General features: G+C 39.0%; 1 protein-coding gene across 2 annotated transcripts in view; it reads left to right on the top strand.

Moving 5' to 3' along the window:
• The window catches only part of FSHR (follicle stimulating hormone receptor), a 206,800-nt gene that overhangs the window by 166,662 nt on the left and 22,891 nt on the right, over nucleotides 1-17,247 (top strand). Inside the window, exons 5-6 of one of the 2 annotated variants that reach the window (XM_004618593.2) lie at nucleotides 13,819-13,890; nucleotides 15,835-15,912. In XM_004618593.2, coding sequence (XP_004618650.2) covers nucleotides 13,819-13,890; nucleotides 15,835-15,912 — 150 coding nt within the window. The remainder of the gene's footprint in view (nucleotides 1-13,818; nucleotides 13,891-15,834; nucleotides 15,913-17,247) is intronic. The other variant, XM_004618594.2, reaches the window with a different exon arrangement.

The following is a 17,247-nucleotide window of genomic DNA, read 5'->3' as shown; positions in this document are numbered from 1 at the left end:
GTCTCTAGATCTTGGCTGTTGATGGAATTACATGGTGTTAGGGGCAGTTTCTGGTTGTGACTGCTTTGCTACTGGAAAATGGGGGATCTTGGCAGAAGAGGCCCAGTCCCAATCTGAGCAGGCTTGGAGATCTCAGCCCCACATCCCACACACCTGAGTTCCTTTGCAGGTTCCTTCATGGTGAGGCTCATCCGAACATGTGGAGAGGGGCCTTGAACATGGCTGTGGCTGGGTTCTGGCATATACATATATAAAATATTTAGAAAAGAAAATGGATAGCTTTGGAAACTTACAATATGGGCACACCCTATGCAGGAATGTGTTCACACATCTCATCTCTTCTTCCAAACTTCCCCCAAACAGGGCAATCATTCTTTTCAAAAATTAGAAACAAAACTTTTCAATTTCAGGGCTTCTGTTGTTGCCAGAACTGAGAAGTAAAATCAAGCATGTCCTACTCCCATTCAATTCTTCCTGCTTTCTGGCACATGGAAGCCAGGGAGATGGGGGCAGAGGGTGAAGACAGCGTAAATATACATAGTGCTCTGACAGCATCGTGTTCACACCTTATTGCAACCTGTGATCGACCACTCAAGCTAAGTTCAGGTGTATCTAAGACAAAAACATTTGAATAATTAACATTACAAATGAGTTGTAGGGCAGATTGTCCAAAGTGTTTGAAATATTTACTCTTCTGTGACTCACTCTATAATTTAAAAGTAACTGCTTGCCACACCCGGGTTGGATCATTCAAGTTATTCTTACAGTCAGCAGCAGTGTAGGTCCTCAAAGATGGCCACTTGGTAATGTTCCGTTTGCAGGAAGTCAAAAGTAAATATCTCAGTTTTAAAAGTCTTCATGTAACCAGTGTTACATGATGAAAAGAATATTTCTAAGAGGAGCAGGAGCCAAAGCACTTGGGTTGTTTTTGTTTTGTTTTGTTTTGTTTTTTTCTTTTTAGGGTCACACCAGTGATGCACAGAGGTTACTCCTGGCGGTGCTCAGGGCACCATATGGGATGCTAGGGACTTAACTCGGGTCATGCACATATAAGGCAAAAGCCCTACCTGCTGTACTTTCACTCCAGCCCTGAGCACTTGGGTTTACTTCTACCACATTCTAATAGGTTAGCTGAAATGCTTTAAGCCTCAGCTTTCATATCTGTACTATGGAAGTAGAAATTGCCTCTTTTCATAGATTATATGTGGGCTCCAAGGTCATCACAAATTGGCAAAGTATAACAGTAGCTACTGAGTAGGAAAGTAATTGGTATTTTCTGTCTTATTTTTTTGTGGGGGAGGGGTTAGTTTGAAAATTTGGTTGCTTGTTAATACTTTAATCATTTAAGCTAGTTGTAAGATGAGAGTCATCATTATTTCCATCTCAGAAACTCACTATAAAGAAAAATGAGATCAGATGAACTAGCGTTGGTGTATTCCACAAATACAAGGTGAGATTCTCCCTGATCTGAGGATTGGGAAGTGTGGCCTCTGTAGCCAGCTCCGTAACTTCAGCTACTTTCCAAATCACAGTCCCTTGGTCTGTCGTGCCTTTAGCCAGCCATTTACAAATCAGATACCGGTCACTGATCCCCATGTGGGAGAGACAGCTTTGCAACTTGCCACATGGTTTGCCTTTAGCCCTTTTCTCAATCCTGGTGTGGCAGCAAATCAGCCCTGGAGGAAGCACAAAAGCAAATGCACAGTTTGCTCCTCAAACCCATCTCCTGGGTTCTGTCCACTGCTCTTCGCCCAGTGTTGAAAACCTCAACTTTACTGACCTGTTCCACTGAGCTGGACCCGGTCACCACGGGAACTCTACAGCAACCTACCAATTCTAAGGAACAATAATAACACCAGTAGTGACCGGCGCAAAGTTGCTTCCTTACAAAGTTTACCTTTTAAAAACATATATTCAGGTCTATTTTGCTGAAGATTTCTCTTCAGCACCATTCTCTTTTGTTCTTTTTCATTTAGTTTGCCATTAGAGAACCTGAGATTATGTGTAGAGGCTGGTTTGTGAGCTAGGAGTCGGGGCTGATCCTGTGTCTGATACAGACCATACATTGCGGGGAAGCTACGTGGTCTTTGCCTTACCTCCCCAGGACAGCAGGAGGTGACCCTCCTACAAGGTCTGAAGTGGCCCATCAAATTGCACCAAAGTTCACTTGACAATTATTCTTTCAGGGTTGGAGCCATAGCACAGTGGGGAGGGTGTTTGTGTTGCACACACAGCTGACCTGGATTCATCCCTGGCAACCCATGTGGTCCCCTGAACATCGCCGGGTGTGACCCAAAAAGGAAAAAAAAAGGTGTATTCTTTCGCAAACCTAATTCTGATTTTTTAGTCTTTCTGGCACTCCTGGTAAAAGAATGATGTGTGTTGATAATGGAATACTTTGCCTGAGATGATTTCCTTATCATGTCCTACATGGGAATCTGCCTTTTGGAATTTTGTCTACAGTAAAACAAATCAGCATAAATCAGGATTTCCAAGGTTGAACTAGAAAATAGCAAAGTCAGGAGTTGCTCTACAATAAAGGAGAAGGCTGATGTTGAGGCTGAGGAAAGTCAGCATATGACTTCTTTCTCTAAGCTATTTATAATTAAACTGATTAATGTTATCCTGAAATCAGCATTTCCAGCATTGGAAAATTTACTGGACTGCCATCACCTTTCAATTGTAAACAAAAGATTTATATGCTCTGCAAATAATGCTCCCAGAGATAATAAGCGCAAGGTTCTGCATTGGTGACTGCATCTTAATGGTCACAGAGTTTGATTCTTCTCTCTAATTCTGCACCCAACTTCCTGGTATAAGTTTTTTCTTCACAAAATGCAAGAAATCCTCAAGCATCTGTGGGATATAAAGTCAATTATGACATTATCTGGGTAATAGGCTCACATCCAACTGCCTAAGGGCCCAAACTAAGAAGTAGGGAGCCCAAGCTCCCTACTTCAGATGCCAATTGCACAAACAACAGATGCCAATGGCAAGTCTAGAATGTCGTCTGTGTGTGTTTCTCACCAGTCGGCTCCAGAGTGGAAATCCCAGTTAACCATTCTTGGGTTTCCTTAATTTACCAGAGAAACATTAACTCACTAGATTACTAACCCATTATAAAAGGGTCTAACTCCAAGGGAAATATATACAGGGCAAGGTTTGGGGAAAGGGTCTGAAGTTTCTGTGCTTTCTCTGAGTGGGTATTACTCCCTGAATCTAGTGTTTAACAAAACTCTGCAGAGTTTTATAGAGACTTCATTACTCAAGTATGAATATTAAATGACTAACCTCAGAACTGAATAGATCTCGACACCTTTTCACTTTCACCCCCTAGAGGTTGGGGCTAGGGCAGGTTATCAGGGCTGCAAGTTTCATTAGACTGGTTCCCGTGGCAACCAGTTCTGCCGGAACTTTCTAAAAGTTACTCAGCCACATATAAAAAGATACCTTTTCGGCTCTCAACACTTAGAAAATTCCAAATGTAAGGAGGACTGTGTCTGGAAGGGCAGATAAGACCAAAATATGTATTTCTTAAAATCTCTCTTGAAGAGCTCTTCAACGTGGTTGGGTACCTTTCCAGAGGTATGGAACCAACTGCTTAGCAGGTGACCATTTTCATAATGAATTAGAAACATTCATTCTAGTAAGACAGACAATGGTAAGAGTATGAACTTGAGAATAATTAAATTGTGGACTCTGGGGCTGGAGCTGTACAGAAGATAAGTTGCTGATGGATCCAGGTTCGATCCCCAGCACTGCATAAGGTCCCCTGAGCCTACAGGCATGATCTCTGAGCACTGTCAGGTGTAACCCTCCCACCCGCTTTCAAAAAACTAAAGGAATGGAGAAGGTGGATGCAATCTCTAACTCTGCCCTTGTTTGTGGCTTTGGAAATGTTATCTCTCAGTTACGCTTCCTCATCTCTACTATGAGAATGGCAAAGATACCTGTCTTCAAAGGTAGAGAAGAAGAATAAATAAAATAATCAATGTTAAGTGCTTGGTTTGATGCCTGGTTCATAGGAAGTGTTCAATAAATGTTAACCACGATTGTTATTAACCCTTTACCTATTTCCAGAACAGTATGACACAAATCTATTACCATTTCCACCTGGCAGCTCTTCAAAATCTTGGGTTTCTATTCTCAGACAAAATATCTTATGATCTTGATTCTTCACATCAGCCAGAAAAATAGTCATCCATCTTTCCATACTAAGAAAGTGAATTTCTAAAGGATAAAATTAAGATGAGTAAAAATAAGCTTTTATATTTTCATTTGTCATGCTATCTACCATTATAGGTGGCACAGAAGCTCCTTTATTTCTTTCACTAAATATAATTTTTTAAAATGCCCCTTACTTTGTGCTTATTTTTCAGCCTTTTGCTTAACACTGAGAAAGGCAATTTACAGGTCATATCAATGCTAGCATATATGACTATCAAAACCGGGGCCAGAAGTCTGCTAAAATAATCAGTTCCAATAAAGGAAGCAGCTGTAGTTGCACTTCCTAGAGTTTCCATATTCAAGTCTTTAATCCCATACTTCATCTTCTACCCTAACATCAGTTAAATGTTCTTATGAATTATCAGGAAGCTTTTGCACTTCTACATGTCAAGTGAACAATATAAAATTTAGTGAGAAAGAAACCTAAGTTTGAGAGTTGTTTACCTTGTTTCTCAACTTTGCCATGAAAATTTTTATTAATGACATACATTCTATTCAAGAGTGAACTGTTTTCATGATTTTTACAAAAGTTGTCTCCATAGTATCAATTTTTCTCAAATACTGTTATATCCTCCTCATTATTAGCACATCAACTTTCCCTTAATGAGAAACACCAAATATATAAAATTTGAAAGTAACTCTTGGTAGTATCATTTCTGAATGTCATTTGTCATCACAGAGAAAAAGTCAACAAAATCTGTATATTATCTTTCTTTGTATCATCTGTTATAATTTGCCTTCAGATGGCCAACCAACCTCTAGGTAATTGTGGTTGTGTGTATGATCAGAACCGAGAGACGGAATCAAAGAAGAGAGTTGATGGACAGATATACTAGAGAAAGAAGGAAGAAGTTGGAAGAGTCAGGAAGCTGGGATCTCAGAAATTGAGCTGTGGATTTCCTGGTTGCAATAGGGCACAAATAGTTTCAACCTGTAGATAACAGAAGAGCCACCCCATGAAGACCCCACAGGAGCACCAGAGACCTAGATATGGAGGCCCTTCCATCTAGGCACCCAACAGAACTAGAGAAAATCCAGGCAGGATGCAGGTCTTAAGGGAGCTAGGAAATAAGAAAAGAGTCTTGGGGCAGAAGAGGTAAGTACAATGGGTAGGGTACTTGCCTTGCACGTGTCCAACAAGTTTTAGATTCCCAGAATCCCATTTGGTTCCCTGGACCCACCAGGAGTGCAGAGTCAGGAACAAGCCCTGAGCACTATTGAGTATGGCCGAAAAACAAACCAAAATAAAACCAAACAAACCAGAAAAAGAGTCTCAGTTACGGCATCTGCAGTGCAAGGCTGGAGTAGTACCACAACAGCATCTGTGCTCACATGGGTTGGTCTTAGCATTTTCTTGCATGCAAAATTGAATGATCTGAATTCTGGACACTTCATTTAATCTCTTAAGGCCCCTATGTCTTAAAATGTGAAACAGCAGGATTTGAGCTAGAAGCCTCCAGGACCGGATATGTCCTGTCTGAATAAGATCAGAAGTCAATTGTTGAAGAGGATTGGGTCAAAACAGAATCTGTAGCCAGGCGAATAGGTCTGATTCCTTAAAAAATGCTATCTTAGGTTCATTATATTCCCCTTGATTGCTAAGGAGCTGGTTTCCATGGAGATTAAGGAAAACCTGAATTATATTAGAGCAAATATGAGTTAAATAGTTCTCATTTTGAAGACATGAGACAGGGGAGGCAGAAAACCAGACTCTCCCGTGTCTTACATGATTCCTTATTTTTAAAAAATTGTCCTAAAGAAAAAAAGACTCAGAAAATAAGATGGACTAGTCAGTATCATCCAGATAATGAGAGGGCAAGAACTTAAATTTAGGGCTCCAGACTCTATGCTGAGGACCCTTTGCATTGTATCACAGCTTCTTATACACGTGCCCGCCTAATTCCAGGGTTGTGATTCCACTCTTAATAAAATCACTATAATCTGAAAGTCTGCTTTATCACTTTTTATAATGGTCAGTCTACACACTACCCAAATATCCAGTCAGTAAGTATTAATTGAAATCTCAATGTCACAAGCCTCATATAGTCAGCAATCATTTTACATATTTAGTTAAGCATACTCCAATCTCTTCATCTTATCATCACTGCATAACTAACTTTTCCAAGAGCAGTATAGGAGAAGCAATTAAATTTATACATGATGCTAAAATACATAATTAAATAAATTAAAAATAATAAGAAAGTAAAATTTGGTACAAATTTAATATCATGGCCAGAAAAAATGAGTTCCAGCTTTGACTCTTAGGAGATATATTCTAGCAAAAATAATAAACACCCAAATTAGACAGAAAATCAGTTGCATCCTCTCCCTAGGTCAAATGTATCTACTGCATCTCATTGCGCCATTCAGACCATTCCCTGTGCTCTGTTCCTGATTCAGTTCACAAACTAGGAGAGCTAGTTTCTATACTCTTAATCTTTCCCTGCCAATGTGTCTTTGGGTCAGACTAGACATAGTGTGAAAGTGTGAGTGGCCTAGGTTCTTTTCCTTCTCAGTATTTAAAAGTGACTTCCAATTACTTATCTATCAAGCCCAGTCTTCTAGATTTAGTTTTGAAGGTTGCTGAGATATTATCTCTATCTTCTTTTTTACTTTTGTTTTTTAGTTGCAGCTCCCAAGCCCCTCCTGATTGAATACACATACTTCTCTGATTTAGATCATTAACTTCTGTATTCTCAAAAAATTTGAAGGGCTGAAGATATGAATCGATGATAAAGCATATGCCTTTAATGTAAAAGGCTTGAGTCATCCCTGGTACTGAAACAACAATAATAATACTCTATATGCCATTAAAATATTGGTTTTCTGTCCTTGGAAGCAATCCTCTTGACTACTTCACCCACACTGCTCCTCCTCCTTTGAACTTTTAAGATACTTACAGTCAATAACATACAATTTAGCACTAACCTAGTTTGAGAGTTTCATCTGTACTACTCTGAACTCCTTAAATTAACCTACAATCTGCCCAGCTACAGGGAACAGGCTTTAGTGTCTTCTCTTAGATGAGGCAGAAGGTGTATGAAAAAGAGAACACAAGCAACACAAATGCAACACCAGCAAGCACACACAGTTGATTTAAGAAAAAATGACCCACCAGCCCCAAGAAGCTGAATGAAAGCATTCTGGTGTTTAAGGTAAGATAGCATTTTTTAAGGAATCAGACCTATTTACCTGGCTACAGATTCTGTTTCAACCCAACTCTCTTCAACAATTGGCTTCTGATCTTATTCAGACAGGACATATCCAGTCCTGGAGGCTCCTAGCTCAAATCCCGATGTCCCATATTTTAAGACATAGGGCCTTAAGAGATTAAGTGAATTGTCCAGAATTCAGATCATTCATCTTTGCATGCAAGAAAATGTTAAGACTGACCCATGTCCACACACAGCTGCTGTTGTGGTACTACTCCAGCCTTGCACTGCAGATGCCATAACTGCCATAACTAAAACTCTTTTTCTAGTTTGTTTGGTTTTATTTTGGTTTGTTTTTCAGCCATACTCAATGGTGCTCAGGGCTTGGTCCTGACTTTGAAGGCACATATGTTCATATAAGGAAATGTGCAATACTTGTTGGTTATAGGACTTAGCTGCGCTGGTTCCCAACAATTTCAGAAAACTGAGTTCATCTTGACAGAATAGGTGCTTGCCTGCATTATTACAACCTAAAGATTAGGGACAGTGAAAGGTGTTAACACTAGCTCGGAATGTGAAACTGGACATTGAGAGGGAAGAACTGTAAGCCAGTTACCTTTCTTTAGACGATCTGCTTGCAGAACTTAAATCTGCTGACATTTTACTCTCAGGCCTTTACCTGCTCTTTGAAGATAAACCTCGGTTGAGTGAATTAAAATAGTTTTGCAGCAAACAGTCATTTGACCAAAGAAAACCCATGGACGTGGAGCCCCTAGCTGATTACCCACATCCAGCCTGCATCAGACATGAATTTATTGACCAAAGGGGAAAAATGAATTGAAAACTAACTGTTCATCTGAACTCCATTTCCTGAGTTATCTTGGGGTTATAGAGAGTCTCAGCTATACCATTATCACCAATAATCCATCTTACTAGATGGTCACTAGATCTTTTTAAGTGTCTTAAATTCTGCACTACTGGAATAATTTTAGCCTTTTTTCTTTGCTTATATTTTTATATAAAACCAAAGATTTTAATGTGCATCTACCAACACTTATAGTTATTTCATACAAATAATGATTTTAGGAGCCCATGCTATTGTTATTAAATAATGTACTCAAACTATTCTACTTGAATATTATAAATTTGGGGTTGCAGAAATAATGCAGCCATAGGGATTACACTACTTTTCATGTTTAAAAACCCTAATTCAGTCCCAGTGCTCATGATTCTCCCAGTGCCACTAGGTGTAGCCCTGGGGCCCCCAATGCACTGCCTGGTTATCTCTGGTGGTCTAGACCATGACTGGACCTAAGCAGGATTATATCACCAGAGCTGAGTACTGAGCCATCTGCATCTGGCTTGAACTAACCAAACTGCTTGGAAATTGCTCCCCATGGCCACAGAAAAGGAGAAATTATTACCTCTTTCAGTATCATAAAATATATTTCTCATTAACTAAGAGGTAGAGTCATGTTATATGTGCCCAACCACTGTGCCAACATTGAGTTTAAAGATAAGAATGTGATTTTTGTCCCCATGCCATCCATGGTAGAGAAACACAATTGGTAATATAAGTTGCAATATTTCTGAGTTTTTGTGACTGCTAAAAAGGATGCAACTATACTGGAAATAAATCTGAGATTCTTATTCTAGACTGGCTGTCAGGAAGGTCCTTTCCATGAAATAACAATGTCATTTATAAGTGACAAGAGCCCGAGAGATAGGACAGAAGGTAAAGCATTTGCCCTATATATGGCTAATGCAGGTTTGGTCCCCAGAACCACATATGGTTCCCCAAGAATTCCAGTACTGATCCCTGAGCACAGAGCTAGAAGTAAGACCTGAGAACAGGTGGATGTACCCTTCCTCTCAACCCCCTGCAAAAAAAAAAGTGACAGTTATAACTGAACCCTGAAGCTAAGTTGATGTTGGCCAGGTGAAGAGTGAGTGAAGAGGAGAAACTTCCAGATAAAGCAGATACAAATACCTGAAGACAGGAAATAACTTAGTATATCTGAGGGTTTGAAAGAAATTTTCTAGCACTGAGGAATGTTGGATTAATGAAATGAGTGGATAAATACAAATTTTATTAACTGCCATGGGAAAGAGCTAAAGAAATTCGAAGGACCAGTGTAATCTGATTTACATTTTTGAAGGAATACTCTGTGTGCTGTATGGAGAGTTAGAAAAATAAAAGCTTAAAGGGTAGAAATCAGAAGATTCATGTAGAAATCCAGAGAAAAGATGATAATGACTTGTTCTAGAATGATGTAAATAGCGATGGAAGAAATAACCTTGGATCAAATATTTCTGAGACAGACTATGTGTTTGTGAGGGAGAGTTAAGAGGACAGGCTTAACTGTTAAAGCTTCATGCAGTTTGTGTGGAATAAGTGAGGAGAAATCATAGGGGGTAAAAAAGTCTGGGGAAATCATGTCTGTACCTAGGAGCTGTACTCTAGTGCTTTGAGTGTAGATAACTTTGAGTGTACAGAGTTAAGCACCGTGTTCATAGTACTTACAGCTATGGAAGTGATCCTCCTAGTAAGACCACAGGAAAAACTGGGAAAGTCTCAAATTACAGAGAGACCTGGAAGAAAGGGCAAAACTAAAAGGAGTAAGAGGTAAAGGAGGAAAAAATATGACAGAAACCAAACTGGCAGAATACTGAATGCTCCTTAAAGATCGAATCAATGAAAATAAAGTGTTCATTTGATTTGTGGTCAGTGGGTTGTAGGTTTATAGCATGACAAAAGTAATCTTAATTGAGATACAGGTTGGGGGAGGGCTAAGAAAATGAAGTGAGTGAGTATACACAAACAACATTTTGGGAACGGTTACAAAGAGTGGCAGAGGAACAAGACTAGAATGCAATAGCAGAAGATGTGGAAGGGAGATATCAAGCATCAGTAGATCTATGTCAAAGGTGAAAGATCTATGTCAGTACAGTGGATATCTGTCTTACCTTAGGTTCTCCATGGAATGTCTAATATCTTACTTACATAAAAACTGTTTTGTTTTTTTTAATGAATGAGAAGAAGAAAATAGGAAAGCAAACTCAAGAAGTTGCCATCTAGTTAGGACCACCAAACAATTAGGGCCTATAAAATTAGAGTCCCTCTAAGGTGTCCTTTAGAATATATTGAGAAATTTTTTACCCCCCCAAAACGGGAGTTTACAGCTAGCCAAGAGATATTCTTTTGGGTATTAACCCCCCTTGTACTTTCCAATTTGCATATGCTACAGAATTATCAGGTATCTATAAACAGTCCCACTTAGAGAAACCCAAAACAGAAAAATGAGAGCCATCCAATGTAGCTGAATATAGCTATCATGCCTGCTATTAACTGTATGTTATTGGTTGCCATAGTAATAGCTAGAATCAAAGATGGGCCAGGAATATGTGAAGCAGTGCACCAGAGAAGCCGGCTGTAATATCTACCTTAATATTCCTGCACTCTATCCCAATTCCTTCCCAGGCAAGAAATAAGATAACTTGTGCTGTCTAGTACGCACCAAAGTTGGTGTCTAGATCCTCCTCATTCCTCGCCTCCAGAATGTGCCTCTGTTTAAGATGAACTGAACCAAGTAACAGAATGATACCTGCCAAGTAATCTAAGAGTTTTGGCAAATAAAACGTTTGGCAATTCTTGGTGACAGAAATGAGAAATGCCTTAGGAACCCCAACCAATTAACCCGATCTTCATGAGTACACACTGCACTCTGAATCTGCAGACAGTAGTATAAGTTGTCAGATAATATTCAATATAGTCCAAGTTTTGATGTCTCATTAAGGGAATGCTGCACTGACATATGGGAACAGATCTAAAAATAGTTGAAATCTTGATGAGATTAGTAAATGTGCAATAGTATTATGTCAAGCGAGTAAATGGTAATGTTTCTGTTAGAAAAGAGTAGAAATTTATAGATTATGAACAGCAACAGTGATATTTATTTGATTTTTTGGTACTTCAAGCTCCAAATATATTTTTTAATTTTATTGAATCGCTGTGGGATAGTTACAAGCTTTCATGTTTGTGTTACAACCACACAATGATCAAACACCCATCCCTCCACCAGTGCACATTCCTCACCACCAATATCTCCAATATATGATCCCTTTCCCACCCTCCCCCTGCCTCCATGGCAGACAATACCAAACTCCAAATGTTAACAGAAGCCATCTCTAACTAGTAATACTTGAATGTGAATTTTATTTTTCATGCTAATATTTTCACGTTTTTGTAAGTGTAACAATAAATATTAGAAAAATTATTTTAAGATAATCAGAGAATATACAGCAACTAGAATTCCCATACATTGCTGGTGAGAATGCAAAATAGTACAAATATTTTAGAAATCAATTTTTCAGTTCCTAACAAAGTATAAACTTAACATTAAAAATGTACACACACAAGGAGCAAGTGTTTAAAGCAGCTTTCTTTCATAATTACAAAAATGGAAAACAATCCTGAAGGTTTCCAACTGTGGTATGAATACAATGGCCATCACCTCAGTGACAAAAGCAAGCAACTACTGATATACGCAACCACAAAGACTCTCAAATACATTATTCTGTATGAAAGATGCCAGATGCAAAATGTCATACGTAGTGCACACTACATGAATGCACTATGACCTGCAAAAGATAAAACCATAAGAACAAAAGTTTGTCAATGATTGCTAAGGATGGAACATGGAAGAAAATGTTAACTACAAGAGGGCAATGAGATTCAACTGAAGGGCAGTAGTGTTGTTGTGTACCTGATTCTACTGGTAATTATAGAGCTATATACGCAAGTGAATTCAGCTCTCTACACCAAAAAAAAAAAAGCTCATTTTTATGATGTAAGTTAAGGTAAATTACCCACAAATCCTCAAATTAAAATGCTGAGGGCAGAGGTCGGGGAAAGAATTCAGCAGACCAGTACACATGCTTTGCATGTGGTTGGCCATGTTCAACCTCTAGCTCCTCATTGTCCCCTGAGCATCACCAAAGGTGACCTCTAAGTAACCCCTGAACACCTCCGGGTGTGGTCCAAGAAAATAATAGAATGGAAAAAAGGAATTTTTTCCCCAAAATTAAAACAAGTAAAGCAAAGTCTATCTTAAGGGCTTCTGAAGTAATCATAAAGACTCTTTGGGAACTAAAAGGGAAAAAAAATGTCTAATAATCATTACTGAGAACCAGGGAGAAGTCTTTGACTTTCTCAATTCTGAATTAGAGAGCAGGATGCCAAAGATTGTAAATACAAAGATGTTTTATGGTCATCACAATACCAGTGGAAATACTTTAGGTTACAAGCAACCTACCAAGTCAGATAAGCAACTTATCTGACTTGGTAAGTTGCACACAGAAAAGGGAAATAGGGATGGGGACTTATTGTGAGGATCACTCACAATTCACAGGAGGGAGGAAATATGGAAAACAGGGTCCAAGAATCTCACGGACCATTTGAAAACATGTCTGGCAGTTCTACCTAGATTCCAAGATGCTGAATGCAAGTGCAGTTGGAGGTCACAGCGCCTGCCTTGGATGTCCTGGACTTCCTGCCCGGGGATTTTCTCTTTCCCCCTGAACGCAATGCTCAGGAAGAATTTCCCAGAGAGGAGTTAATATCATGGGACATGATTAACTGATAGAAAATGCCACCCATGGTTAATGCTTCCTTCCTTCCCAGAGCAACACTTTTGCCAACCAGTTTGAAAATTACCGAAATCAAGTACTCATTGAGACCCAGTTACAAGTAATGGTGGACCTGGTAAAACTTTCTTACATTTACTGATTTTCTTCCTCTCCCATTTTATTCTCCCTGTTCAAACTCTAGGACCTCATATTTTCCAATATACTGTATACAGGTTAGCCTTCTTCTTAGATTTTTAAGCGTTGGAATGGACCCAGTGTAGCTCCGGAAATATCAGATGTACCAAGTTATGCACCATAGCTTCAAGACTATAGTGTCAATGGTCTCAGTTCCAGCTGACCTCCAACCCTGTCCCATTGGAGTCTGATTAGACCACTTAGATCACACATAGACTCGGGGCCAAAGTTCATGGACTCTTATGTCCTAATCCCAATAGACTCACTTGGAGTAGGAAGAGGCAGCTCTCCAACAAGTATAAGGAGGCTGTAAGTAGGATATGGCTTAGGAAAACTATGACTGCATTACTGCTTTTGCTTTGCTTTCGATAATAATAAAGAGCACCACAGCATACTAACCTCTTTGTGACCGATGGGTTCTTTTTCTCACTGAAATCAACCCTGAACAATGAACACTAAACAATGTCTTGAAGTAGAAAACATAAGCATGATTCAAGTATTTTAGATTTTCTGGTATGTTTTTCTGATAGCTCAAAATTGGAATTTTGGATTTCTAAACATTGTTATAATAGCCAGTTTTATTTTTTCCTCACTTTCATTTTCTCTCTCTCTCTAGGTTAATATCTAACACGGGTATTAAGCAGTTGCCAGCTGTCCACAAGATTCAATCTCTGCAAAAGGTTCTACTGTAAGTCTATCCTTGAGCTGTTGCTAACTTTTCTACACAGTAGTTCTCTTGCTCATCAGCCTCCGATCCTTAGTACGCATCGTTAGATCTTCATCCTCCAAATGTGTTGTTCTGGGAGTGCACAGAGAGGGTAAACCTTTTGTATCCTCTTTTTTTTTTCCCTGAAGGTCAACTAATCTCAGTTTGGAGGAAGTTGGCGTGGTTGTTAATAGGTCCACCTGGCAGCAAACCAAGAAGTCTCTTCTTTCTTCCCTCTCTACTCCTTTATACACTTTCCCTTGCAACTCCCCCTTATCTTAATATCTTTCTCCCTCTTCCCAACAGAATTCTTATGCTGCCTTAGGTATGAAGAATCTACCAGATAAACCAATTTACATTAAGATGTTGGAGACAAATGTGTTAATCTTTGCCTAGGATATATGTCTTTTGGAAGAGGAGAAAGGGCAATGAATCTGATGATTTTCAAAATTGAAACTGAAGAATTTGGAGAGACTGCAAAGGAAGAGGCAGGGAAGAGATACAAGGAACTAAGGAGGGAGAGGGAGAGAGAAAGATACACTCAGTTTCTCCAAATATCTACAAGCACTTTGCTCCTTCTACAATTATATGTTAGATCAGACCCAAAAGAGAAACTGGATGTAAGACTAAGACATGACCAGATAAAAGACTCTCCAGAATTTCAGAAGAGGGAAAAAAATCAATAAGATTTGTGTGACCCAAGGACTAGCTTTGAGAAGATGACAGGGAGGAAAGGCAGATGAAGCTCCAGAGAAAGTGACTACAGTTTGGTAAAGAGGTGTGAAATTAGGGCCAGAGCAATTGCATAGCAGGCAATACACTTGCCCTGCATACAGCTGGCCCAAGTTCAATCCCTGGCATTTGATCTGGTCCCCTGATCCCTGCCAGAAGTGATGCACAGAACCAGAAGTGAGCCCTGAGAGCAGCTGGGTGTGGCTCAAACACCAAAAATGAATTAATTAAAAGGAGGTAAAGATCAATTCTAGTGTCCTGGTCATTAAGCAGACACCAGTCATGAAGATAAGGACAGTCACAAACACAGCAAAGAAAGCATTAGCAGTAAAATTAAGAAAACATTTCAAAGAGAGTAGAATGAGGGGTCCACTTTTAAAAACTAAAGAAAACAGATGCTGTTGATTTCACACATTTTAAATTTTTATTTATATTTTTAGTGATGCAAGGTATTTTTTTGTTGAATGAAATTTGCTTTGATAGATGTAAGAGGAGAGAAATAAGAGAAATATGTGCTCTAGAGCGAATCCAGCCTTCCCCAGAGTGGAATAAGCATTCTAGATACCTGTTCAGGGGAGAACACAGGCCTAAGAATGAGTCTATTTTCTTCGTTTATTATTTTTTTTTATTTTAAGAGCATTACAAAGTTGTTCATGATTGCATTTCAGTCGTACAGTATTCTAACACCCATCCCTCCACCGGTGTAACCTTCCCCAGCACCAGCCCTCTCTCTCTCTCTCTCTCTCTCTCTCTCTCTCTCTCTCTCTCTCTCTCTCTCTCTCTCTCTCTCTCTCTTTCTCTCTCTTTCTTCCCTCTCTCCTCTCTCTCCTCTCTCTCTAACAGGCATCTTCTCTCTCCCTCTCACCTTCCCTCCCTCTTTCTCTTTCTCTCTCCCTCCCTCCTTTTGGGCATTTTGGTTTGCAATATTGATACTGAAATGTTATCAAGAATATCCCTTTACCTACTTTTAACCCTCAGATCTTTAACCAGTATGATCTTTCTCAGGTGCTATTGTCATACTGGTCTCCTCTATCTTACCTACCCTTGGCCCCACAATATAGTTTGAACTCATCTTTTACAATAAACAAGATTTGAATTTTGCCTGACCTAAAGACCTCATCATGCCTAGTAAACTGAATGGGGGAAAGACACATCAGTAAGATACATATCTAATTTGGCCATAATTTCTTCTAGAGATATTCAAGATAATATAAACCTCCATACGGTCAAAGGAAATTCTTTTATAGGACTGAGTCTTGAAAGTATGATTCTGTAAGTAAAGCATAAAAACTCAGTGAGTAATGCTTAACTTTTCACTTAATGATCTTTATCATAATGGGATGTTTGTTCCTTGTGTGTGGTGGTAGTGGTGGGGCGGAGGGTGGAAGACTTTGGCATTTCCCCATTGAAATTTCTCTCCAGTTCTGTGTTTTTCTCTCATTTCCCATTTTTATATTTCAGAATCACAACATGGAGTCGTGTTAATAATTTATGATTCTGTGGTGCAATTCAAGTATTTAAAATTGCTCTTTGAATGATGGTCTCCTGTGATGCAACATCTGTTCCGCAGGACAGAATAACTCATGCATCAATAAAGCAAGTTATTGCCTGGCAAGTCTTTTGTTGCCAAAAGAAAAAGACAAAGAAAGAGGCTGAGAGTGGAAGATGGGGCTATTCCCCCTAACTCTGCCACGAAGCTACTTTCTAGCCCCTTGCTGAGCATAAGATGACTTCTCATTTTCTTGGAACAATCACGTTTTTAATGAGCTTCAGTTTCTCCCTCATTTTTTTATGCTCTCTACATAGTTAATGAACTACCTTCTAATCTTTTATGCCAGTAGTCCACAGGACAATTTCCCCACTTCCCAGAATGTAAGGAAATATGGCTCTAGGGGCTATTCAAGGTTTATGGAATCTTTGGAAGTCAGGGGCATAGAGTGATATTCAGAGGACTGGTCGTTGCAGTTACATCCATAAAGAAGCATTTTGTCCATTCCACAAATTGTTGTATTCTTAGAAAATACACACCTATGTTTGTATGTTAAACATCCAGTCTGTTCAAAAAGTAAATTCCAGTCCATAAAGAATTTAAGTCCTTTTCAAATAAGTAATCTGATTCAGGGTCCAAGATGTACAGAAAATAAGAAAGAAAGAGAGATACAGTAACAAAGAACATAGTGCAGAATAAGGCTAAGCAGCTTTTTATGTGCATTAAAAAGAAAAATAGAAAATATTGGGGGAAAATATATTCCTTGCTACTACTGATTAGCAAATAATTGGGTTGTGAAGGAAAATTTTGTAAAAGTCAAAGGCATGTATTCAAAGTATTAGGATAAGGATTATACATGAGTAAATTGTAATCCTTTACCTAAAGTACAGATACTGGAAATATTAAATGTGCATATGTGTTTTCTGTGTGTGTGTTGGAATGAGATGATGGCTGCGTGGGAAGTGTGAGAGAATGAGAAAGAAAAATAAATTAAAATATGAGCAGAATGAAATGTATATAAAATAAAAGCAATCATTTGTCAAGAAGGGATAACATACTCTGCCTGCTTCTGATGCTAGGGCTGGTGGAAGAGTTAAATAAAGGTTAAGAAAAGGAGG

This window comes from Sorex araneus, chromosome X, assembly GCF_027595985.1.
Source record: "Sorex araneus isolate mSorAra2 chromosome X, mSorAra2.pri, whole genome shotgun sequence".
Classification (NCBI taxonomy): domain Eukaryota; kingdom Metazoa; phylum Chordata; class Mammalia; order Eulipotyphla; family Soricidae; genus Sorex; species Sorex araneus.
The sequence above is the reverse complement of the archived record's forward strand: the minus strand, read 5'-3'. Positions and strand labels throughout refer to the sequence as shown.